The sequence below is a fragment of the Colobus angolensis genome, unplaced genomic scaffold, assembly GCF_000951035.1.
Source record: "Colobus angolensis palliatus isolate OR3802 unplaced genomic scaffold, Cang.pa_1.0 Scaffold124, whole genome shotgun sequence".
In the NCBI taxonomy this organism is placed as follows: Eukaryota; Metazoa; Chordata; class Mammalia; order Primates; family Cercopithecidae; genus Colobus; species Colobus angolensis.
The window spans coordinates 3,352,729-3,378,070 of record NW_012113586.1 but is presented as its reverse complement, the minus strand read 5'-3'; the positions used below and the strand labels follow the sequence as shown (position 1 = coordinate 3,378,070).

At 43.6% G+C, this 25,342-nt stretch overlaps 1 protein-coding gene across 2 annotated transcripts; it reads right to left on the bottom strand.

Annotated features, from left to right (window-relative positions):
• Positions 1-240: 240 nt before the first annotated feature.
• On the bottom strand, positions 241-10,974 carry TRIM45 (tripartite motif containing 45). Of its 2 annotated transcripts, none has more exons than XM_011933073.1 (6): positions 9,841-10,974; positions 7,156-7,889; positions 5,737-5,866; positions 4,724-4,838; positions 2,514-2,640; positions 241-1,610 (listed from the first exon to the last, which is right to left on the bottom strand). In XM_011933073.1, exons 1-6 carry the CDS (start codon positions 10,326-10,328, stop codon positions 1,462-1,464), a joined length of 1,743 nt encoding a protein of 580 aa, XP_011788463.1. In that variant the 5' UTR covers positions 10,329-10,974; the 3' UTR covers positions 241-1,461. The 2 variants fall into 2 exon arrangements, with proteins under 2 accessions (XP_011788463.1, XP_011788464.1); XM_011933074.1 differs by having other exon boundaries at positions 7,210-7,889.
• Positions 10,975-25,342: the final 14,368 nt, after the last annotated feature.

Below are 25,342 nucleotides of genomic sequence, written 5' to 3'. Positions count from 1 at the left end.
AAGATCAGATTTGGTTACAGAAAGAGGCTGAAGGGAATGTTTCCAGAAAAGTGTGAGAACACAGAGAACATCTTAGTATTTATGGCTACAATGTAGCCCATGTCTGTCAGCCTCAAGGAGGAAATGTATTCCGCAATGATCTGACAGTCATCATCTAATTATTTCACTTCCTTTGCCTGACCCAATTCACCAAATGAGTCATCCACTTCTTAAGGGATCTTATAATGCAGATTTCAATAATTATATTTAATACATGCTGAGTTTATTGCTATATAAGAAATCAAGACTCTCAGAAGAACACACGAAATATATACAGTGAAGACCTTGGCAGGGCTGAGGCACTAGTGCTGTGTACATCCTCTCCCCAGAATTCTCAAGCAGCTAAGAAGGCACACTATGAGTGAAGGCACAGTAAGAGTCAAAGCTCCCAGTTAACTTTCTAGATATATAAACAACAGTGAAGACTACTCTAAAGACTACTCTACCAAAAACAGACCTGTGAGAAGTATGAAGGTGTCTAGATTTTCTGGCATGAGTAGAACTGTAATAAACGTATGAGGTTCTATTTCAACACCACTCCCCTTTATTAACTTTCTATGTGTATGCCCTTGACCAAAGAGTCATCTTCAGGCTTTGGGGCAGAAGGCTGACATGGCATAGAGAGGGAAGGGGGGGACGACACCAAAACAAGATCACATTATCATGATCACGAACCATGTACCAGTAAATCCACTGAAAGTATGCTAACAAAAAGTGGACAGGATGAAAGGAGGTTTCTAATCTCTAGGGGAAATATCTAAATAATGTGTAGCTCAGAGAAAAATAAAAAAGGTCATAATAGTCCAGGTGTGGTGGCTCACGCCTGTAATCCCAGCACTTTGGGAGGCTGAGGCGGGTGGATCACGAGGTCGTCAGGAGTTCGAGACCAGCCTGGCCAACATGGTGAAACCCCGTCTCTACTAAAAACACAAAAATTAGCTGGGTGTGGTAGCGGGGACCTGTAATCCCAGCTACTCAGGAGGCTGAGGCAGGAGGATCATTTGAACCAGGAGGCGGAAGTTGCAGTGAGCCAAGATCATGCCACTGCACTCCAGCCTGGGTGACAGAGTGAGACTCTGTCTAAAAAAAAGGGTTATATCAGAAAGGAACTAACTAAACTACCTAGACCCTTGAGTTCCAATAGAATAGATACCTCCATACTGTACAAAATGAAAAGGAGTCTCCTGTGGCAGAAAAAGAATGTTTGCCAACCTACCTTTAAGAGAAATGTAGAGGTGGTCTTTTGTGCTCAACCATCCACAAGTACAATCAGTGAGTAACAAAAGAGCACCTGAACTCCAGTGCAAGATAAGGCACTTTGTTTTTAATTCTATCAGTCTCTTTAGAATGAACGAAGGTCTGGGTCCTCTGGAAATCTCAAGTGGTGCTGACTGCAGCTTTAAAATGCTGAGCACAAACCCATCAGAGAGCCACAGTCCTAAGTAGACTCCTCGGTGCGCTCTGCCCACCTGTCCACGTGCATTCAGACTTCTCATTAAACTTCCCACAGCATGACCAGTGGGGACGACCTGGGTGGCCTTTGTGTCCATGGCCACAGCCTAGGTACCCACCTACATGGGACAAAGAGGAAAGGACAAAAATCAACCATTAGAGTGGAGTCCAGCAGTTACCATTATCATGGAAATGAGACCGACCTCCTGGCAACCTGCAGATTCATGGGAGTGAAAATATCTAAGAAAGTCTTGGCAAGAGGAACAAGCTGTCTGACTGCTGTGTAGTCAGGAGGACCCTGAAAATTGATCACAGCAAATCAACTCATGTTAGCCAGAGTTCTAAGAATGCTGTAGTGATAAAACTTACCACCTGAAGGAGGCAAACTAGTTTGTACATTAACTGTAAAATAAATTGGTTTGGATTTTAATTGTAAAATCATTGAAATAAAAAAAGATAGGTTGGCGGACATAGAAAAAAAACAGAGGTAGATCCTCAAGTGTTTATACAGAAGGATGCAAAAGCCCATTTTATGGCCCATTATTAGAGTAAGGACATAATTTTTTTTTAAAAGTAATTAGATCCTTTACCTAAACTCCCTATCCTTTCCGTCCCCCTGAAAGACCCAGACCTTGTTCAACTGGTTTAATCATCCACTCCCCCAGCCATGCCTCATTTGGAATTTATTTAAGGTACTAAAAGGAATAAGATGGGTCCACAGTTTTCACACTGCTCAGGCTGCTGGAAAGGGACAGACAAACTGAGAATCCGACATAGAAGCATAGGGCTCATAGGAGCTGTACCAAAAGTAACAGAACTCAGAGCTTTTAAGCCTGCTATTTCAATTCAGAACAAGGAAGCTTTAAGTGAAACTTTTAGAATAGTGGTGTCTCTACAATCACAGACTTTGCTTCCTAGAAACAGAGCCTAAGTCCAAATGTCTAGTGGCTGTGTGGTGGGGAAGGGCCCGTCGCTTGATTCCCACTGCTGGCAGAAAGGCCCAGGTAGTGCTTTCTCCTTACCTGGCATGGTGCCTCCACAGGCGCAGCGAGCGGTTTTCTGGCCTCCACTGGAGCAGAAGGTGCAGCAGTGAAACACACCTGGGTGTGGGCGGTGCTTTCTCCTCACGGTCACAGTGAATGGCGAGCCCTTCAGTGTTCAGACCAAAAGCAAAGAACAGCATCTTATGAGTTAACAGGATGTGCTAAGCATCGCTATGTGCTAAACAGTCTGAGGCACAGGGCCTGCCCTTGGAGGGACAAGGACACCAGGAAAGAAACAGATTAGAGGGCAAGAACCCTGCTCAGCTGAGAGGGGGCAAATACAGAAGCAGTGGAAGCATTACGTGGTCTGTGCAGCCCTCCTAGCATGCTTTTCACCGCAGATGCTGAGTACTAGACACAGGTACTGATTTATTCCGTGTAGCTGAACCTGCTGGGCACTGACAGGAGTCACACAGAGTCAGCTGCATTTTCAGTGACATCTGTATTAGCTGGGGATTGTTCTGGCAAGATGGCAGCAAAAGCAGAATCCCATGCCACAAGAAGTTTAAGCTTTTCTTAATGGATTCTGCCTCACTCTATCCTTGTATGAAGTATAAGTATCTAGGTCATTCAACACATTAGTAATCTCAGACTGACTTTTCTCTGGGATTCTCAATCTCAATTCTTAAGGAACCTCAGGTGTAATAAGTAGAATGTCACAACCACAAAGATAGGACATCCTGTGGTCCCTTCTCCAATTTCTCAGCCATGTACTGCTTCTCACATACCAAGCTAGCCTCTTTCCTTCCATCCTGGACATGACTTATCTGTTTACTCACCCACTTATTCTGTGACAGTGAAGACATATGGAAGGAGAAAGGTTAAAATGTGTACAGCTAATAATCCTCAAATTAGTAACTCTCCCATCTGCCCCCTTTCCTTTAAGGATAACTTTCATTCTCTAATTTATATCCCATATTAAACAAAAAATACTTATTTTTTTTTTTAAAGATGGGATCTCACTCTGTCACCAGGCTGGAGTGCACTGGCACAACCATAGCTCACTGCAGCTTTGAGCTCCTGGGCTCAGGCAATCCTCCCAAGTAGCTGGGACTACAGGTGCTTGGGACCAATTTAAATATTTAATAAGTTGCAATGTGCCTATCCTTATGTGAGAGCCACACTGTTAGAGAAAACGCAAAGCAGAGAGCCTAGCACCTTAGAAGTCTTTCAGATGTTAAATTTCCCATCTTAAAGAGTTTATAATCCAGTTAAAAAACAACTTGGTATTCAAAGAAATGGGTTCAAATTCCCATTTTGCTATATTTGCTGTGTATTTTAATGCAAGTTTGGTCTCTTGGTCTAATTGGACACTGATCCCTGTGCCTGAGTGGTTTTGAGGAAAACTGAAATAACGTATGTAAAAACACCTAACCTGTTCCTGACATACCATAATTAAGTAAATAAATGGCTTTTAAATATGAGTGTTCCTAAGTGCACAAATCGTAAGCCTAACATATCATGATGCTGTATGGTATTTTACTGTCACTGTCAGTGTTGATTTCTGTGGAGAGAAACCTCTGAGTACTCCAAGGTCAGCAGGAAGATTCTGCTGGACCTGTTAGTATCACCAATTTTTAAAAACTCATAATCTCTAAAGCGGAAAGTGCTCTACTTGTTTGTGTTATACTTGTTTGTTTGTAGAAACCATGGTAACATAACTTGTTTGGTGTATTTGTTTGTTTATGGTAACCATAGTAACAGAAAAACTTATATGTAAAACAGAGTAGAAAATTACGTAAGCAGATGGTTAGGCAGATAGATGACTAGTCAGTTGTGAGGAGGGCGTGTAACTCTCTCAACTGTGTTCAGGGCCAGATACAGTCTGGACAAAACTGGAAAATTCTGAGCTAGATTATATTTTTTGAATATGCATGGTTGTCTGCTGGCAGATCACCCCCTGTGATCAAGACATCTTCTCCATATTAAGAATCCTAAGATACTGACTGGGAGAATGATAAACTATACTTATAACTGCCAGGAAGTGACACAGGGATAGAGGGTTCTTATGGTCAACAGCATCCTCCAGGAAGAATAAGAGTAGCAAAATCTGGGCTGTTTCTAAAGTGAAGAAGAAGACATGGGGATTCTATTCAATCTCTCTGTATAGCTGATCCTATGCGAAACATCTCCAGATCCTAAGACAGCAGAAGCCAGGGAGCTCAGGGAAGCACATGCACCAGTCTTACCTGCACATGCTGTTCTTTGACACAGACCCACACAGTATAGACACCAGGCTCCTTGGGGGTGTAGGAAATGTAGTATGTCCCATCCTTGTTATCCTGCACCATCGGTCTGACTGGGCTGAATGGAGATAAGAGTCAAAACACCACTCACTCCCACAAGCCGGCTTTAGTTGCTATTATTTCAGAATGTAAACTCTACACCATTCCATTCAGTATTAATGTTAAATATCCATTTACATTTGCTTCAGAAGTTAATTTTACAACAGAAGGTAAACAGCATAAATTCCAATTTAGTCTGATATTCAGACAAATTCCTTGAATATATTATTGCGTCCTTTTCAACAGGCTTCTGTTGAACCCTCTTGCTCTGTTGTCCCTCCTCCATTCTCCAACTCCAGAGAAATATAAACATGTTCCAGGCATAATTTAGTACCAAAGGGAGACTGATTTTTGAAAAGGGTACCATTCAGTCTAATACAGAAGATTTTTCAACTTATTCTAAAGCTTGAGATGAAAAGAATCTGAGGGGCAGACCATAGCTTTGAGAGAGAATTGAATACAAAATCCACACAAGAAAACACATTTGGTCATATAACGTTTCATAGTATTATGGGGAGGTAAGATGTAATTACTTAGTTGCACTCCAATATATATATATATTTTTTGACCTGGGGTCTTGCTCTGTTACCCAGGTTGGAGTGCAGTGGCGCAATCACAGCTCACTGCAACCTCAACCTCCTGGGCTCAAGGGATCCTCCCATCTCAGCCTCCTGAATAGCTAGGATTATAGGCATATGCCTATAACTTTTTTTTTTTTTGGTAGAGACAGGGTCGCCCTATGTTGCCCAGGCTGGTTTTAAACTCTTGGGCTTAAGTGATCCTCCTGCCTCCACTTCCCAAAGTGCTGGGGATTACAGGCGTGAGCCACTGTGCTCAGCTCCAATATCTTAAAGGACCTCATGTTTCCAGTTTTCTCACTGCCTGTTATCCATGACACCTACTTGTGTCATACAAACCTGTCTTTCTTATCCTTAGGGAGAACGGCAACTTGAATGTTGTCTCCTCCTCTGCCCATGATTTCTCCTGCGGCATCCTTACAAAGCAAGGTGAAAGAGGCTGTCTGTTTCTCCCGGGCTCTGTGGAGGTCTGAAAAAGATAAACACTCGGTCCTCACCTCAAATGTAAATTGCAGTGACGACATCTCCATCTTGCTTTTTCTCTTCAGAACAAAGAGTTGTACTTTCCTGCTTACTGTAACCACCCTGGCTCCCTTTCTTTTCTCTTCTCCTTCTGCCTCCTAGAGTACACCTCTTGGGAGTCCTTCCTGGTTAGCCTGGTTCTCTCAGCTATCAGCTGCTTTGGATCACATAGGATCCTGGACCTTACCTTCAGTCCTAGGAGGCTTTAAAAATACTCAGGACTGACCTAGGTATTTAGAGAAGAAAACCTCTAGACCTTGTGAGAGAGGCTAGTAACCCCAAAACCACCCTCCCTAAGCTCCAGATCCTACTGGGCTAGGCAGGGAGTACAGGTGACCAGCCTCACGACCCTCCACGTTGTGAGATCCTCTGCAACTTGGTAGCTCATGCCAAGGTATTGGGGGGCTATCCAGTAGCTACAGCCCCTACTCCAGCATTCAGATGAAACGGGGTTTCTTAACCTGGGGTTCATGAACTACTAGGAGGTCTATGGAAAGGCTTATGAAGAGTCTAAAAATCTGGACTTGTATGCATAAGTTACTGGGTGTTTCTGTAGGAGAGAACATTCTCAAAGAGATCTATGGCTTCCAAACAGTTAAGAATGCCTGTGTCAGAGTCTGATGACCCTTAAGATGCAATCTTCCTATCAGGACTGAACTGTGAAATATGTTTTAATAACATGCTTCCATTAGAAAGGGAACGCTCATTAAAAGAAACCATTTTTCCCCCAATTAAATGAAACACCTACCATATCCTTTTAAATACCAGTAAGGTGGATGTGAACCAAAAAGGGCTTCAAGGAAAGGAAACCGTAATCTCATCTTCCTTACTCCTCTGAAACCCCCTTCAGAACTTGATCTAGGAATCCAGGGTCTGCCATGCTCCTCTCTGAGCAGGCAGAATTTCACCTGGCCCTAGTCACTGCTGTTACCTCCAATGGGCACTGTCTCTGTTCTGCCATCTGACAGAAACAAAACATAATCTATGCGCTTCTCAGCTGTTACTACTTCTCTGAACAGGAAAAGGGTCAAGCCTCACTCCTGTATTAACTGTACCCTAATCAGAACAAACCAGAAAGGGAAAAGGTGAGGGTCACTGTCTTTCAGATCAGTTTATCTCCCCACCTTTGGTAACCTGGTCAGTAGGGCGTGCTTCCTAGCAAAACAAGCCACCAATCTTTACACACCATCTCCCTGTAGACTGCCCTCTCAATGTCAATGGGAAATGCCTTCCTACCTTCTCCTTGTAGGATACATTTGGCTGGATCAACCTCTTTGGTATTAATGGTACCATAAATTTCATAGCCATGGCACTGGCCTGCTTTCTCCTGAGGACAGAAGCATATCTTATCATTTGCTCCAGGACGGGCATTATATTGAACTTTGTTCAGCTTCCTGAGCCGTTCTACTACCACCCCCTTAGTGATGAGGATCTCCAAGTCTGAGCCACTGGTCAGCAAGTGCTCGGTGAACTCCACTCCAGTCCGCATGTCTGCCAGTAACTGTTCCAGCTGGGCCTTCTGCAGCTGCAGGGAATTTTCTTTCTGGATTCGTATGTCTTCCAGCTGCTTCAGCAGCTTGTCCCGATGCTCCTCAATGGCCTTAATGTAGCCCTCCGAGAATGTCTGGACATCAGCTGCCACTGCCTCCACTCGCTTCTGGAGGGCACTATTCATTATGTTGATCTGAGCCAGGGCTTCCTCCAGGGCCTCCACGTGGGGCTGAGTACCTTTGAGGAGCTCCCGGACAGAGTCCCCATGCTTGTGGATGACGTTGCTGGTGAAGTCACAGGGGTGCTCCCGATGCTCCCCCACCACGCAATCCCGGCACACGGGCCGGTCACAGAACTCACAGAACAGCCTCAGTTCCTCTGCAGGATGAACAGGACACAGGATGGGCTTCCCAATCCGGCTGTAGCCTTTCAAGTCTTTTAGGTCCACCATGGTGTGGTAAGTCGTTTTCTTCTGCCGCCTAGGGGCAAAGAGAGTCAATAACAGGAAATAAGGGAATAATTCTAGTTGGGAACAGTTGGGCAGAGATACTTCAGGAGCACAGGCTCTGAAGTTCAACAAACTTGATTTCAGTTCCTTGCTCTAATCTCTAATTGCATGATCCTTTCTGATTCCAGCTTCTTGTCTGTACAGTGGAGACAATCCCTACCTGCAGGAGCTGCTGTACAGAGTAACATGTGAACAGACTAGGGCTCTGGCTTGCTACATGTCTATGTAGAAGGTTGCAAGACTAGGACTGCATGCTAGGACTTTCCCCGAAGAGTTTAGACAAGAGCCACAGTCGGCTTCCTAAGGTAAGCTAGTAGCGAGGGCATGGCAGAAAACCAGCACCAAGAAACAGAAACCATGCCAGATAACACAGTAATAAAGTCCAAGCAATTAAAAAGCAGATAGCTGATCCTGACACCAAGTCTCATCTAGCTTGCATCTAAGATTTTGGTGAAGCATTTCTGTTGACCAGTACCTATATTACCCAAATCAGCAGGCTAGAATTTTTTTCAAGAGACATCATCAACATTATTAGAAAGCGTGAAACCGGCCGGGCACGGTGGCTCACGCCTGCAATCCCAGCACTTTGGAAGGCTGAGGTGGGCAGATCAACTGAGGTCAGGAGTTTGAGACCAGCCTGGTCAACATGGTGAAACCCCGTCTCTACTAAAAATGCAAAAAATTAGCCAGGTGTGGTGACGTGTGCCTATAATCCCAGCTACTGGGGAAGCTGAGGCAGGAGAATCGCTTGAACCTAGGGGATGGAGGTTGCAGTGAGCGGAGATTGTGTCATTGCACTCCAGCCCGGGCGACTAGAGTGAGACTCCATCTCAAAAAAAAAAAGTGTGAAACCGATGGTTGGCAGAATCAAAGCTCTCTAATTTCTTTCCTGTAGTAGCCCTCTACAGATGCAGGGAAATCCCTAGGAAAACACGGTGACTGTTCAGAGTTCCTCCATTAGCATTATATCAATCTGAAGCTTATATGCCTATTCTGGCACCAGAAGAGTGGCTGCAGAGAAAATAGGGTCAGCTGGTTTGGCTGGCAGCAACACAGTTGCAGGGACTATCACATAATTACAAGTTAAAAATAGAGTGAAGTCTACAAACTTGTTCTGTTAGTGTAGCCAGAAAACAAATGGAAGTTAGAACCCAAAATCTATTTTAGGCTAATCCTAAAACTGTGGTCATTTTATATTCTGGTGTCCTAGGATGGGGTAAGGTAGAGTAAGAAGGGACAAAATGATCCATCTGACAAACTATTCACCAAATGCCATAAAAGACATAGTCTGCACCCCAATTAACACCCCAATTAATACCAGTCCACCTCACCAAGCTCCAGAGTAACTCTAAGGTACAAAGCAAAAGCTGAGGTCCAGCCAATCATCACCTATTCTAGGAGTGTAGCATGGGTTAGTGGAATGTAGTCAGAATGATCTGGATTTAATACTCAGTTCTGTTACACACTCACCAACTGTAGGACCTTGGCAAATCACATACTGCTGAGCTTGTTTGCCCAATTAATAAATGGGGGTGAAAACAGGGCCTGCTTTTCTGCAAGAGTTGCAAGATCAAAGGAGATAGAGAGCAGGATCTATGCTATTATATTCATTCTCCTGTTTCTCCAGCACCCAGTACAATTATTCACTACATGAATGATTGATGATTGAAGGAAACTGTAGCTGCACTTTGTAAATTGAAAGGGATTATGAAAACCTCCATTGCTGTTGCTACAGGTACTATATTAGGCTGACCGGGTTAACTGTTGTACTAGAGTATTTGCTACTGCATCGTTATATTGCTCTTTGACCTTCCACGGTATTTGAGAAGGCTTTCCTTTTCATCTGCTCACCAAGGGATTTCTGTCTTGACACCTTTGTAATCTGCTCTTAAGCTACACCGGGTGGAATGTCCCATCTTTACCTATGAGCCTGGCAGCAGAAGTGGCAGAGGTTGGCTTTGCAGGTCTGACACCTCTTCTCTACTTCCCTGTCGCTGCACAGGTCACACACCAGGCCCTGGCCTTCCCCACGCAGGCTCTCCAGCATCACATCATTCACGGCCAGGTGGTCTATGGTTAAAGCCTTCACTCCACCCATGGGCAGGTCCACCTGAGCATCACATACCGGACAGAGGATGCCGATCTGCGACTGCAGACTTCGTGGCTTGAGTTCCTGGAATATTGACCCCTCAGAGCTTGTGTCAGAATCTCCCCCTCGGATGTCCACTACTGAGAAGGGCTCCAGCTGCTCCAGACACGTGGTGCAAACTGTATGCAAACAAGGCAAGAGCCTGGGGGCTTTGAAAAGCCCCAAGCACAAGGGGCAGTGAGTCTTGCCTGCGTTTCCAAGTGCAGTCCCACTAGGGAGTTTGCTTACAATGCCCAGCAGCGGCTTTCTGTTTTCTGACATACTCCCCACGTTTGTGACCAGTATCAGAAAGGGCCCTGGGCAGTTCTACGATGTAGTAGCAGATGATTAAGCCCACCCAAAGAGAAAGTTTCCAGAACTTGAACAGAGACCATGGGGACTCCCTCGCTGACAAATAAAAGGGCAGACGGGAAGACCGGGCTTCCTCAAAAGAACCACCCACAGACCTACTCAGGAGGGCCCCTTCCTTTTCACTGCATCCCATACCAGACACGCCCACGCCCTCCTCTGTCCCGCAAGTCCTCCCCGGATGCGCTTCCAAGTCTAGCTGTACAGCTAGTCCTGCTGCCAACAAAGTCACCCCTGCATCTCTTGCTCCCTCCACGGCAACCCCCCTCCCACCGCCCGCCCCACTGCGCCCCACACGCGACAAGCGCCGACCCCGCCCGCGCACGATGAGGTAGGGGCCCTCCTGCTCCTTCCCTCTGCGAAGCGCGCTCGCCGGGCGAGGGACTTGCAAGCCCCCTCCGGCTTCTCGGCGGCCACCGCCTCCCCCTCGCTTCGGCCCAGGACGCCCGCGGGCTCTCGCCCCTCCTCACACCAATCCCAACCCGGTCTACTCCGGCGAGTCCAATCACCGTCCGAGAGGGGCGGCCCTCGCCGCTCCGGGCCCCGCCGCCCTCCAGAGTGACGCCACTAAGCATCCAATAAGTTTTGGTAATTCCACATCTTCGCCAGTCCACTCAGGCGGGGGGCGGGACCTGACAAGGTCGTGGGCGGGGCGGCCGAAGAGCTTGGAGTGCGGTGGGAGGAAAAGGCAAAGGCTGGGAGCGAGCGGCATAGTGTAGTCAGCGTCACCGTTTCACAGGGACTGTCCCTCTATCTCTGTGGTGACCAGAGGGGCCTCAGGGTCTCTTTAAAAGCCACGCTGATTTCCTGCCGGGACGGCCCTCTTTCTGCCCTCGGACTGGTCCCACGAACGCAGACTGGGCTCTCCCATTGGTGGATGGCACTGTCAGTTGGCCCCGTGCTGGGAGTGGGAGACGCTTTTCTGGCTCCTGAGGCCTCGGCCGCTCGGGGGCGCCAGACGTTTCTCCTCCACGCCAGTGTAAGGCTGCGAGGCTCCTGTCCTCCGGCGCTTGTTGTAACTTACAGGTCCCTCACGCCTAGCGTGCTGGGTACAAGCACTTCCACGGCTCCCTGGCTTTGGGTATTTTCCGAGGGTGAGGGCATCTCAGGCTCGCGTTCCGGGAACCGGTTTGGGAGACCGTGGAGTCGAGGTCTGGAATGGAGGGCTTACTTCGACCGGCCTGGGCAGCGCCATCCTCCTTGTTGGGCTCTGGAAGGCTGTGTTTCCCCGTCCGGGGAGAATGCAGATGACCTAAGGAGTTGAATGTCACCCAGGATTCCACATTTCTGTGTAACAGAAACGAGCTGAGCGAGTTGGACCCGCTGTTTTTATCAGTCAATCACGGAGGGCTCCTGCCTGGTCACAATGGGACAATGGACGGTGGCAGTGAGGGACAAGCCCTTTGTGGGCTCAAAAGTAATTTGGAAGATGAACACGTCCGACCCTTTTAACTTTATAATTACACGGCCGCCTTCTCTGGCCTTACCGGGCGTCTCCTGATTCTCCAAAATTCCAAAAATGGAAACAGCTGCTCCCTTCCCCTCCACCTGTTCTTTTCTCCAGTCGCGTCAGCCTGTCTACTGGGCCTTCACTGCTTTCTTTGTTCATGACCTTCCCTACTTAATTTGGACCCAGTGGGCGGCTGTTTCACTGATGCCTTCATTATCCGTTTCATGCTACAGGCATAGTGTCTGGAGCCTAAGCTTTTAGAAATAACGGAATCTGGAAAAGAAAAAGTTAACCCCAAAATACGAAAAAAAAAACCTGTAAAATATAAAACTGAAATGTTTAGCCATTTCCAAAATAAAACACTCCAATGAGTCAAATGCCACCTTTATATAAAATGTGCAAGTAAGTTCCAAATGTTAAGCATATCCCCAAAGATTTTTAAATAGTCCTTACCTAGATTTTTTTCAGCCTCTTGTGCTTCTTGCATCTGCTCTCAAAATCTGCATTCGCGTCTCCAGTAGGCTGGAGGAAGTCACAAAAACTGTGTGGACTTGGGTTTGCTATATATTCTTGCTTTGAACTTCACCTTTACCCTCCCTGCTGCTTTACTGTGCTTTACTTCACCTCTTGTTCATGCTGTATCACATTTCTTGTGGTGGTAGTTTCAAGCTTCTCTTGTTTGAGAAGTGCTTTATAATTTACACGTGCAGTATCTCATTTAGCCATATCTCATTTAACCTTTAACAATATTGTAAGGAAATGGCCTTAAAGAGGTCTTGCCAGCTCTTGGATGGCCAGCCCAAGTTAACATATCTGGAACTTGAACACAACCTTATGATGCCATATCTAAGATTATATCCGGGTTACCTCACCTTTCCTTTTGGTTTTTTTTTTTTTTTTTTTTTTGAGATTGAGTTTTGCTCTTGTTGCCTAGGCCGGAATGCAATGGCAGGCTCTTGGCACACTGCAACCTCCACCTCCAGGGTTCAAGCGATTCTCCTCCCTCAGCCTCCCGGGTAGCTGGAATTACAGGTGTGCACCACCACACCCGGCTAATTTTTTGAATTTTTAGTAGAGACTGGATTTCACCGTGTTGGGTAGGCTCCTCTTGAACTCCTGACCTCAGGTGATCCACCCGCCTCAGCCTCCCAAAGTGCTGGGATTACAGGTGTGAGCCGCCGTGCCTGGTCACCTCCACCTTTCTTTTCTCAGTTTCTTAAGCATCAAATCCCTCACACGTGCTGCAGCTAATTCCCTTCCATTGATGAGAAAAACAAGGCCATCTGAAGAACTACCTTGCCTTTCTACTTAAAAAATCCATGATTCCTCACACCTCCTCTCGTACCTCTCCTGACTGCCATTCTTTAGTGCCAAGATTAGTTCCTCAAGATCTTTGCTTTTTATCCCAACCTCTCCTGCTTCCTCAAAACCTTATTCTTCCTATGTTTTATTCAGTCCATTTTTCTGCCAAGAGTTCTGATGAAGTCCTGAAAGGGGAAGCAAAGCGACTTTTGATCTAGCTCCTCTTCAACGTATTAACGGTGGTGGTTCTCACCGCTATATTTCTCAAAAGAGTGGTCTCACTGTCTGCTTTCGTCATCTTTTTATAACCATCACCACCCGTTTATTCCTCCCCTCTTTCCTATGGAGACTTTCTTGTAGATCATGAGTGACCATATTGCTGGCCTTTTCTCAATAGGCAATCTCTTTAGTATTTACTATTTTTTTGTGCTTCATCATCCTTAAAACTTGTCTCCTCCTTGACTTCTGAAATACTCTACTCTCCTAGTCTTCTGTCTCTCGGGCTGCTTCTCACACCTTCCATCCTCACTAGTTCCCCTTCCTCCACTTTATCTCCTACCTTTGCGTCTACATTTCCTCTTATGTGAATGATTCCCAGACCAGTGCTCCCAGTACTGATGTCTCCCCTGAGCTCTTGTCATAGATTTCTAAATCTGCACTCAAATGTGTTCCTATCACCAAGTCCCACATAGCATAAACTTCACTGAACTTCTTTGCTCACTGAACTGCACTCTCTGAATTTTCCTGTTTGATTCTCTCCAGAGTATCATCATTCTCCTTTCCCTCCTGCATGAAACCTTATAGTGCTGCTGGCCTCCTTGCTCTTGTTCCATATCCAGGCAGACACCAATTTCTTTCCATCCCCACTGCCAACACCTCACTGCATACACTTTTTAAGATGCTATAGCTCTTTATCACCCTCACTTTAAGTATCACAATAGTGTCTGAATTATCCCTGCCCTTTATTTTTTAATTATCTACACAGTTCTTCCAAATTGATTGTAAAAACATATACAAACATGATACAAGTCAGTCTTCATTCTAAAACCTTCAGTAGCTCCCCATTTTTGTAGGATAATACCTGGATTCCTCAATGGATTCCTAAAACTGCTTTTTAGTTATTCCCTAAACATTACCAAGCACATTTCTTGGTCTTTGCTAAGTTGTTGGCAAGATTCTCCTTCTTTTATTATTTAAACCTACCCTTCCTTCTATGAAAGGCCTACTTCACGCTATACCCGTGAAGCTTTCTCTTATTTCAAGGCCCCAGATTCGAGCTTAATAGCTGTTTTGCCTATATTATTCACTTTGCAGTTTGTGCTACCTTGTGTTATTGTTTTTATTTATTATGTGTATATATATACGTGTGTATATATTTACATATGTGTATATATTTACACACTATATCACATACATACACATATACTCTCTCTGTTAAGATGGAAAATCTTGGCAACCTAGACAGCAGTCATTTAATAAAGACCTGTTATTGATGAAGGAGAGAATGGTCATCTCAATTAATGGGAGGACAAACAGGACCACCTTCAACCAAGAGTTTCATGGATAGTGCAGACCATAAGTGAGACGGGGTGACATCACAGGATGAGAGAGGATTTGTTAAGGATGCTCCTTTCTCAGAATTAATTCGGTGTCTTCTTCCATGCTCACACATTGCTTCACCTGTCTGGGGGCCCCAGGCAGCAAATAGTTAAAGGGAAGTGCAAAAGTCATGGGATTAGAGGAACAGGACTGATGGAAGTGACCAGGGTTCATGAAAGTGTCTAAAGATGGCTGGGCGCGGTGGCTCATGCCTGTAATTCCAGCACTTTGGGAGGCTGAGGTGGGTGGATCATGAGGTCAGGAGATCGAGACCATCCTGGCTAACACGGTGAAACCCTGTCTCTATTAAAAATACAAAAAATTAGCCGGGCGTGGTGGCGGGCACCTGTAATCCCAGCTACTCGGGAGGCTGAGGCAGGAGAATGGCATGAACCTGGGAGGCAGAGCTTGCAGTGAGCCGAGATCACGCCACTGCACTCCAGCCTGGGCGACAGAGCAAGACTCCATCTCAAAAAAAAAAAAAAAAGAAAAAGTGTCTAAAGAGTTTCAGCCCACCCCTGTTGCCTAAGACAGGGATGATACCGAAGGCAAGAAAGACAGGAAGGGAGAATGACCCATCAGGAAATCAGGCAAGCCTGGTTTGGGCACTTTGCTTGATCAATACCACTCGACATTGAGTGGATATATGGAAAGGGACCAGAGAGCTCTGTCAGACTTATCTTTCACCATTCCATCTGTCTCTGTTGCCATCCTTCCTTCTTTCCTTCAAAGGAAGGAGACTCCTTTCTCCTAAGACCTGTGCTCTGAAGTTCAGCCCTGCCTGCCTCCTCTCTCTCTTCTGTCTTTATCTTCTTTCTGGTGGATCTTTTCTTCCGCTCATGTCCATGCTTCAGTCTCTCCTTCTACCCTATGCCCCTCTCTAGCTCCCAATCTCTACTTCTTTATAGCCAAGCTGCTTGAAAACAATAGTCTACATTTGCTTCTCTTCTTCTTCTTACATTTTACTCCTAAACACAGCTCTATCTGGCATTTGCTCTCACCATTCCTCTGAAGTTGCCTTTGCCAAAGTTACCAATAACTTCATATTTGCTAAACCCATTGGATACTTTTCAGTTTTTAACTAACTGAATTCACTATAGCTTTTGACAGTGACAGTTTTTTGTTTCTGTTTGTTTGTTTATTTGTTTGTTTGTTTGAGACAGGGTCTCACTCTGTTGCCCAGGCTGCAGTGCAGTGGTGTGATCACAGTTCACTGCAGCCTCAATCTCCTGGACTCAAGCGATCCTCCCACCTTAGCTTCCCAAGCTGGGATTATAGGTGTGTGCCACTATGCCCAGCTAATATTTTTATTTTTGTAGAGATGAGGTCTCACCATGTTGCCCAGGCTAGTCTTGAACTCCTGGGCTCAAGTGATCCTCCCACCTTGGCCTTCCAAAATGCTCAGATTGTAGGCATTAGCCACTGTGCCTGGTCTGACACTGACAACTTTCTTCTTGAAACTTCTTCCTCAGTTGCCATATGCTATTCTTGATTTTTCTTCTACCTCCTGCCTCTCTGACCACTTCTCTTTTTCTCTACAGGATACTGCTTCTTCCACTTGGCTCTGAAATGTTGCTAGTTCCCAAGGTCCTTAGCCCTCCCTCTTTTTTTTTTTTTTCTGAGATGGAATTTTGCTCTTGTTGCCCAAGCTGGAGTGCAATGGCACAATTTCAGCTCACTGCAACCTCTGCCTCCCAGGTTCTAGTGATTCTCCTGCCTCAGCTTCCCAAGTAGCTGGGATTACGGGCATGTGCCACCATGCCTAGTTAATTTTGTAATTTTAGTAGAGATGGGGTTTCACTATGTTGGTCAGGGTGGTCTTGAACTCCTGACCTCTGGTGATCCACCTGCCTTGGCCTCCCAAAGTGCTGGGATTACAGGCATGAGTCACCTCCATGGTGGCTTCTTCTTCCTCTTCCTCCTCCTCTTCTTTTTCTTTTTCTTCTTCTTTTTTAACTTTTTCATCCTCCCTTGATTGATGTGGGATTTGGAGGTGATTTATAAAGCACTTGTTACATGGGGGCTCTTTTTACTGTATTATTACCTCCATCATATCTCCGAATTCACTCCCTGTTTTCAATTCATTCTCTATAATCCTGTTAGTGATCATTCTGCAATTCCAGTTTGATCATACTCTTTGGTAGCTCTTCCATGCCTTTATTTACTCATTTAATGTCCTTTGAGTACCTGGAATATGATTTTCCCAAATGTCTTCACAGCTTACTTCCTACTAAAATAATAAGTTCCTTGGCAGCAAGGACTTTTGACTATGTGCCAGGCACCAGAGATGTTTTGTTAAAACAAGCAAAAAGTCCTGCTCTCATGGAATTTACCTTCTAGTAGAGGAAAGCAGCCAATAAACAGTAAATATGTCGGGCACGGTGACTCATGCCTGTAATCCCAGCACTTTGGGAGACTGAGGTGGGCGAATCACTTGAGATCACTGGCCAACGTGGCGAAACCCCATCTCTACTAAAAATACAAAAATTAGCTGGGCATGGTGGTGCACGTTTGTAATCCCACCTACTCGGGATGCTGAAGCAGGAGAATCACTTGAGCCCGGGAGACGGAGGCTGCAGTGAGCAGAGATCATACCGCTGTACTCCAGCTTGGGTGACAGAGCAAGACTCTGTCTCAAAAACAAAACAAAACAAACAATAAATATAATAACTGCAGAACTATATAGTATGTTAGAATGTGAGAATGCCATGGAGAAAAATTAGGCAGAGTGAGGAGCGTCCAGTGCAGGATGAGGGTGTTACAACATAATTGGAGTGGTCAGGGTAAGTATCATTGAGAAGGTGATACTTGAGCAAATACTTGAAGGTGAAGGAGGGACCTATGGGGAAAAGATAGTTCAGATGAGGGAAGAGTTGGTGCGTGCTGAGAGAGGAACATGCCTACTCGTGTTTGAGCAACAGTGAGGAGGCCACTGTGACAAAATCAGAATGAACTGGGGGGAGAGGAGTAGGAGGTGCCTTCAGGATAAAACTCCATATGTCTTAAAGTGATATATATAATCTCATATGTATATATGGTTTCCCATGACCCTGCCTCTGTCAGCCCAGTCAACCTCATTTCTTGCACTGCCCCATCCAAACCCAAGTATGCACACTGGGTTTCAGCCTTCTTTTATGATTATACAAGCTACTACTTATTCTGCTTCGGACACCCTTCTTTGCCTAATGAATTCCAACCCATTCTTCAAAGCTCAGTTTAGACATCAACTTCTTTAGGGATCCTCCATTCATCAAGTCTTCATTAGGTGTCCCTCTGGGTGCTACCCATGGTACTCTATGATGACCTCTATCAAGTCTTTAACATTCTGCATTCCAATTTTCTGCTTGCTTGTCTGATTCAGCCCTCTGCTCTCACTGTTCCCCTCCTTTTCCACACTGGGAACTCTTAAGGACAAGACCTTGTCCTGTTTCTGCATCCTTAATACTGGGCCAGTGTCTGAAACTTAATATGATTTAATAAATGTTTGATAGGGAATAAATGGCCAAGATTCATGTTTCATTTCTAAGAAACTGATCATTAGGACAGATGACTGGAGAGATTTATTGTTCATTTCAGACAGATCATTTTTGTCTTCCAATTTTCTTTTTTAAAAGGGCCTGATTCCTAAAACACAGAATCTGTAGTGCCATCTAGTGGAAACAGCTCAATAAAAACACTATACTATGAATAAAACTCTGTTTCCTTCTGTTCTATTTTATTTATTTTGAACCAAGATGGACAGAGAAGGGAGGACTAGGTTGCACAGACTCTAGTGCACACTGCATGCTGGGCATTTTTATTTTTATCTAAAAGTTCACTGTACCTGAGAGGACTCTAGTTGTGAGACCTAACAGGTATAAATAGTCCCTCATCACTGACATTTTGTGAAAACGGGCAACTCTTCAACTTTGAGAAGGTAAGAAGGAAACAGCTAGAATAATGTGAGCTTTGGAACTCTCCTTGTGTAACTGCTTGTAGGTCAAACTAGAAGTACACAAGATATCAGTTCCATTATTAACAGCTATCCTTTTAGAAAAAAATTCTTTACTGTTATATCTAAGACAGACTCCTTAGCTCTTCTCAATTGACTCCTGGTTGTCTGATCAATTGTTTGTCATGACCCCAAACTATAGTTGATGTAGTCAGGACAGGAAGCTGCACCCAATCTTAGTTGGTCTAGTATAAATATAAGTGGTTCTTAGACTATTTACACTTTATTCATCTATTTCTCTGAACGACCTTTTTTATGTTTATTACATAATAGAGCTCAATATTAATGTTGTTTGAAATACATGTTTTAAAAATTACCTGCTACATTCTGTTAATGTATGTTATTTTTTAAATGTGGATAAATGTGTTGTGATTATATTATTTTTACATAAATTTATCTTCCATATAAAATATTCATAAGTCAAATGAGTAACAATAGTAAGAAAATGGCACATTTTAGAGACTGAATTTCGTGCTGCATTTGGTAATAATGCTTGTGATTAAAATTAGTATAGTACTCATGCTGCTGTGTTAGAGAATTGATCATAAAAGGCTCTTGATAATATTGCATTACGATTTAACACTTTTTTCCTTTTAGGATTCTTTCATTACTTGTACTTATTAAACATGTCAACTTTAAACATTGATTTTGAATGGTAAGTTTTGGTTTAGAAGGGGCCCTTTGTTTAGAATAAGTTTGCCCCAGTTATCTTGCTCTCTGTCAGAATGCTAAGTCAATGAGGGCAATCTGTTGAGTTTTCTGTATATCCTCAGTGTCTAGTTGCAAGTCTGGCTCATAGTTGGAGCTCAGTAAATATTTATTAAATGAATATATGAGAAAATTGAGGTGCAGCAAGGTAAAGACACTGATTGAAGGTCACATATGACATTACTGGCAGAATTAGGGCAAGAATCCATGTCTTCTGACTCCCACTCCATTGAGTGGTTCAATATAATACCTTGTCTTGAATCAGTACTGCTTTTAGATTCAGATGCCTGTGGCACTTGCCCTGGACCCTTTGCTTTCAAAGAACCCACCCTGGCCCTTCTCCAGCCACACCTCTTCCCATGGGCCAAGGAATCCCAAGAGTACATCTCTCCCCTCACCACCCCACCCTCATCTCCTTCAGACTAGGTTCCAGCCACCTACAAGCCCGAAATTCTCTGACAAATAGCCAGAAGCCCACTCCCAGGCCTATGCAGTTGTGGACTGCAAGGGTAAGTGTACACACACTTAGGCCTCAGGAGTGGTCAAAGGACAGCTTTTGGGGGTGGTGGAACTTGATCAAGCCTGTTGGAGTGTCCACACACATATGCAAGGGCCTCTGGTAGGATGGAGAAAGATGAGAACAGGCCGTAGGCTGGGTGCCCCTGTTTGTCCTCTTGCTAATGGCCACTCAAATATTAGGGGTAGGCCTGCCTCCTATATTAAATCTAGTTTCTCCACATATTTAATATCATTTCAACCAGCACTAAGTGAATGCCAGTATTATGCCAGACACTGTGCTGGATATTTTCAAGTGCATTACCTCATTTACCTGACATTTTGTGAAAACGGGCAACTCTTCAACTTTGAGAAGGTAAGAAGGAAACAGCTAGAATAATGTGAGCTTTGGAACTCTCCTTGTGTAACTGCTTGTAGGTTTATGTTATTCTTCCATAAGAATGCTCAGAAGTAACTTACCCGACTTACCTAAGGGCAAGCAACTGGTAAGTTAAATGCATAACCCGTATCCTCAGGAATTAAGTGCAGCACCAAAATACGGGTGTGTGTGTGTGTGTGTGTGTGTGTGTGTGTGTATACATACATATATATACACATACTTTTTCCTGAGTAAATAATGTATCTGATAAAAACATGCAAACAATTTACAAGAATATAAGTCGAGTGTAGATAAACTTACAAGAATATAAGTCAATAATCATCAATAATTTTTAAACTTTTTTATTTGGGAAACTTCAGGTATATGATATATACAAGCATAGGGAAAAGTATAATTAACCCCTAAGTACCCCTCACTCAACTTCACCAGTTACAGCATTATGTCACTCTGGTTTAATATACTTCCCCAACTTTTATTATGTTTTCTCTGCTGGGGGGTTTTAAAGGAAATACCAGATATCATGTCATATTATTAGATTACATTAAAATATTAGATGCTTAATTTATAAAGGTTTTGATGTAAAGATGGAAAATATTTTGAATTTTCCATGAAGACCTCTTAATTTAAAAAATGCCACATAAGATTATATATACCATATAACATTTTACCAATGTTATTTAAATTTATTTATTTATTTATTTAGAGATGGAGTCTCGGTCTGTTGCCCAGGCTGGAGTGTAGTGGCACAATCTTGGCTCACTGCAACCTCTGCCGAGTTCAAGCAATTCTCCTGTCTCAGCCCCCTGAGTAACTGGGACTACAGGCACACACCACCACACCTGGCTAATTTTTGCATTTTTAGTAGAGACAGGGTTTTGCCATGTTGGTCAGGCTGGTCTCGAATTCCTGACCTCAGGTGATCCACCTGCCTCAGCCTCCCAAAGTGCTGGGATTACAGGCATGAGCCACCATGCCCAGCCCTAATTTTTAAATATTCATTATCTCCTCCTTTGTTCCAAAGGACTCAGGTGAGAGTCAGGCAATACATAATAATTTTGTGACTATAAAGTCAACGTGTGCATTCCACTTCATGCCATGCAGTTTTCTTTGCAGGATTCTGTGAGACTGAGTCTCTTTTTATTTTATAGTCCATCCACTTTCTGTCATCCTTTCTCTTCTTTTGGAAGAGCTGTTGAAAATGGTAAGCAAATAAATGCCTTTTTTTCTCACTTCTCTGAGGGATAAAACCTGAAAATGATGAATATATAAGGGCAAACTATGATTTAACGTCGTGCCTTTTCTAATTCAGATGACAACTAACTTTTCTGAGCTAAAGTGTGCCCACATCCTGATGATAATATTTAGAGGATGAGTAGGTTATAATATATCATGGCATACAAAGAAGTCTGTACATTAGTTCCAGGAATGTTGCTAGGAAATATAAATAAATAATGTTCCTAGATGCAAGGAAATATAAATAATTCCACCAACTGGGGCAAAGCCTAGGTATTTATTTCTATATTGACAGCAACTATTTTTTCTTAAGTACCTATTTTCTAGATAGCATTTAAATCTGCACTGCATTTTAATACATTTTTCACTTTTTTGCACAGTGTTCAGGACCTGAAAGCTCCTTCTCCTATTATTAATGAGGAGTATATGATGTCTTCAGGAAATTCTGATGTAATAAAGCCCTTCTATTATTCAGTGTTCCGTGTCCCTCTTTTAGACAGAATCCCATCAAGAAAATCTTTGGAGTAGTGCTCTCTGGAGCACTAGACTGGGGAGGGCTGGGTGAATCTCTGTGTTTGAGGAGCTGAGAGGCAGCAATCTGAGTGGAAAGAAGGTTCAGAGACTTGTTTGGAAGCTGCCTTTGCAGGGTAAAGCACTGTTTCATATATGCGTCTAGTGTGGCCTGGAGCAATGCTGATAGAGATTGGGAGATAGGAAGAGTCTCCAAGCCACCTTTGATACTGCCATCACTCTAGACCTGTGTTGTCCGACATGAGCACTTGAAATGTAATTGGTCCAAATTAAGATGGTGCTGTAAGTGGAAAATGCACACTGGTTTTGGAAGATTCATTATGGAAAAAAAGAATATAAAATATCTTGTTAATAATGTTTTATATTAATTGCATGTTGAAATAATAATTTTTTTTATTTTTACAGTTTTTAAGGTATATACTTTTTTACAGCAGTTTTAGGTTCACAGCAAAATCGTGCAGTTTTTTGTTAGAAAATTTACAATTTATCTTACTTTATATTTATATGTGATGACTATATTAATATTCTTTCTAAAAACTAATTGTAATAGGAGTTCATTCTATTATAATCTGATTTATTCCTTCTTTATGTTAGATCTGTTTATCTCATACATTCTAAACGGGAGCAATATTGCTCCTAAATGGAAAGAACTTGGTTCTTGGGTTGTTAAAAAATCCTACTCTTTTAAAAAATTTTTTGTTTTAGATGGGGGTTACTCTGTTACTCAGGCTGGATTGCAGTGGCACAATCATAGCTCATTGCAACCCTGAACTCCTGGGCTCAAGCAATTCTCCTGCCTCAGCCTCCCAAGTAGCTGAGACTACAGGTGCACGCCACTATCCCTGGCTGTTTCTCTTTCAGCATACAAAGCACAGATATACATGTAGTACAAAACCAGAGATAGATAGATGATTGATTGATGATAGATAGATAGATAGATAGATAGATAGTTTCCTGAGGGGTGATTAGGAAAAAAAAAGTCTAAAATTGTTCCTTATGGGGTTGGTCATGAAAGGCTGACAAACACTGGTTTATCTACACTCGATATTCTTAGAGTGTGTGCACATAACAATGGAACTTTTTAATGAACTATCAATCTCCAAAGCTTCCTAAGGAGGGATAGAAGTATAAAATAGATGAAAGATATAGAAAGATTTACATTTACAGATTAGGAGGAAGGAAGTATCTGAGGAATGTTAGAAATCTCTACCACTGGCCGGGCGCAGTGGCTCACGCCTGTAATCCCAGCACTTTGGGAGGCTGAGGTGGGTAGATCACCTGAGGTCAGGAGTTTGAGACCAGCCTGGCCAACATGGTGAAACCCTGTCTCTACTAATAACACAAAAATTAGCCGGGTGTGGTGGCGTGCACCTGTAATCCCAGCTACTCGGGAGGCTGAGGCAGGAGAATTGCTTGAACCCAGGAGGCGGAGGTTGCAGTGAGCTGAGATCGTGCCATTGCACTCCAGACTGGGCAACGAGAGTGAAACTCCGTCTCAAAAAAAAACAAAAAACAAAACAAAACAAAAAAAGCAAAAAGGAAATCTCTACCATCAACTAATCACCAGATGTTAACCTTTTTGCCAAATTCATTTCTCTTTCTCTCTCTCTCTCTGTGTGTGTGTGTGTGTGTGTGTGTGTGTGTGTGTGTGTGTGTGTGTGTATTATCTAGGTGAAGTGAACATAGATGTTCATTGCATTTATTTTTTCAAATGTTTTCTAGGTGTGAAATTTTTCCAAATAACAGTTGGGGAAAGGCCGAGCACTGTGGCTCACGCCTGTAATCCCAGCACTTTGGGAGGCTGAAGCAGGCAGATCACGAGGTCAGGAGTTTGAGATCAGCCTGGCCAACATGCTGGTCTTTAGTAGAGAAACCCCGTCTCTACTAAAAATACAAAAATCAGGTGAGCGTGGTAGCAGGCGCCTGTAATCCCAGCTACTTGGGAGACTGAGGTGGGAGAATCGCTTGAACCCGAGAGGTGGAGGTTGCAGTGAGCCGAGATCGCACCACTGCACTCCAGCCTGGGCGACAGAGCAAGACTCCATTCTCCCCGCCCCAAAAAAATTAGGGAAAATGCCATACTTCCCCACACCCTGTCTCTACCCATTCCTGTACTCCAGTTCTATACTGGGTCCTATGGAACCACAGTTTCTTGGTAACATATTTTCTCTCACCTCTGGATGTTTGCATATATTTCTCCCTCTGCAGGGGACATACTGTCTGGCTTCCCACTTTGTCCTTCACACACAGCCTTTGCCTAGATAACTCCCAAGGGTCTTTTAAAGTTTCACTTCCTCCAGGAAGCCTTTCATGATCAGCTAACCCCACTAAAGTCTACACTGAGACTCTCATATATATTTCCTTTATTGTAATTGTTCTTATTATTGTCCTTGTCATACAATATTATACATGTACATTAAACTTGTCTGTTTTCACTGCACTATGAGTTCCTTAAAAGCAAGGATTATGATTTATTTTATTCATTCTTTGTCCTCTGCAACTATGACAGGGCCTCTCACAATATTTATTAAAGTAATAATTAATTTTTCGATAAAATGCATAGTTGCTTATATAATCCCATTCAAAAGGAAGAAAAAAAAACAAGAAAAAGAGGGGGGGAAAAAGGAAACTTTGATGTTTTATTTGGTTTGTAAAGCTTTACTGATGACAACAGCATAATTTCAGGTTAGACTTTTATAAAATATTGAAAATAGCTCCCAGATCCCCATTATTAGCCGTGTAAAACTCTGGGTGAAATATCCGTGACAGTCCTAGAAAAAATTGATTGGTTGCTTCTCCCAACTCCAACCCAGCTGTTTCTGCCTCTATCTTACTCTGCAGGAGGTGCGGTGGGAGGTGGGAAGTCAGGGAGAGTGGGGAGAATACAAAGGTGAAAAGTAAGGGAATTGTTTTTCAGGAATCTGTAGTTTAGCGAGAGAGAGATTCATGAGTAATACCAACAGTTCTACCTTACATTTGTATCTTTTTTTTTTTTTTTTTTGCAGTTTACAGTGCAATTTCCCATCATTTATTCCTCAAAAAGTCCTTTAAAGTAGGCATTATTAGCCCCATTTTAAGTGTGATTTTAATATAAGCCAGGATGTGCTATGAAAGTAAGACATTCTGGCTGGGCACAGTGGCTCACGCCTGTAATCCCAGCACTTTGGGAGGCCGAGACGGGCGGATCACGAGGTCAGGAGATCGAGACCATCCTGGCT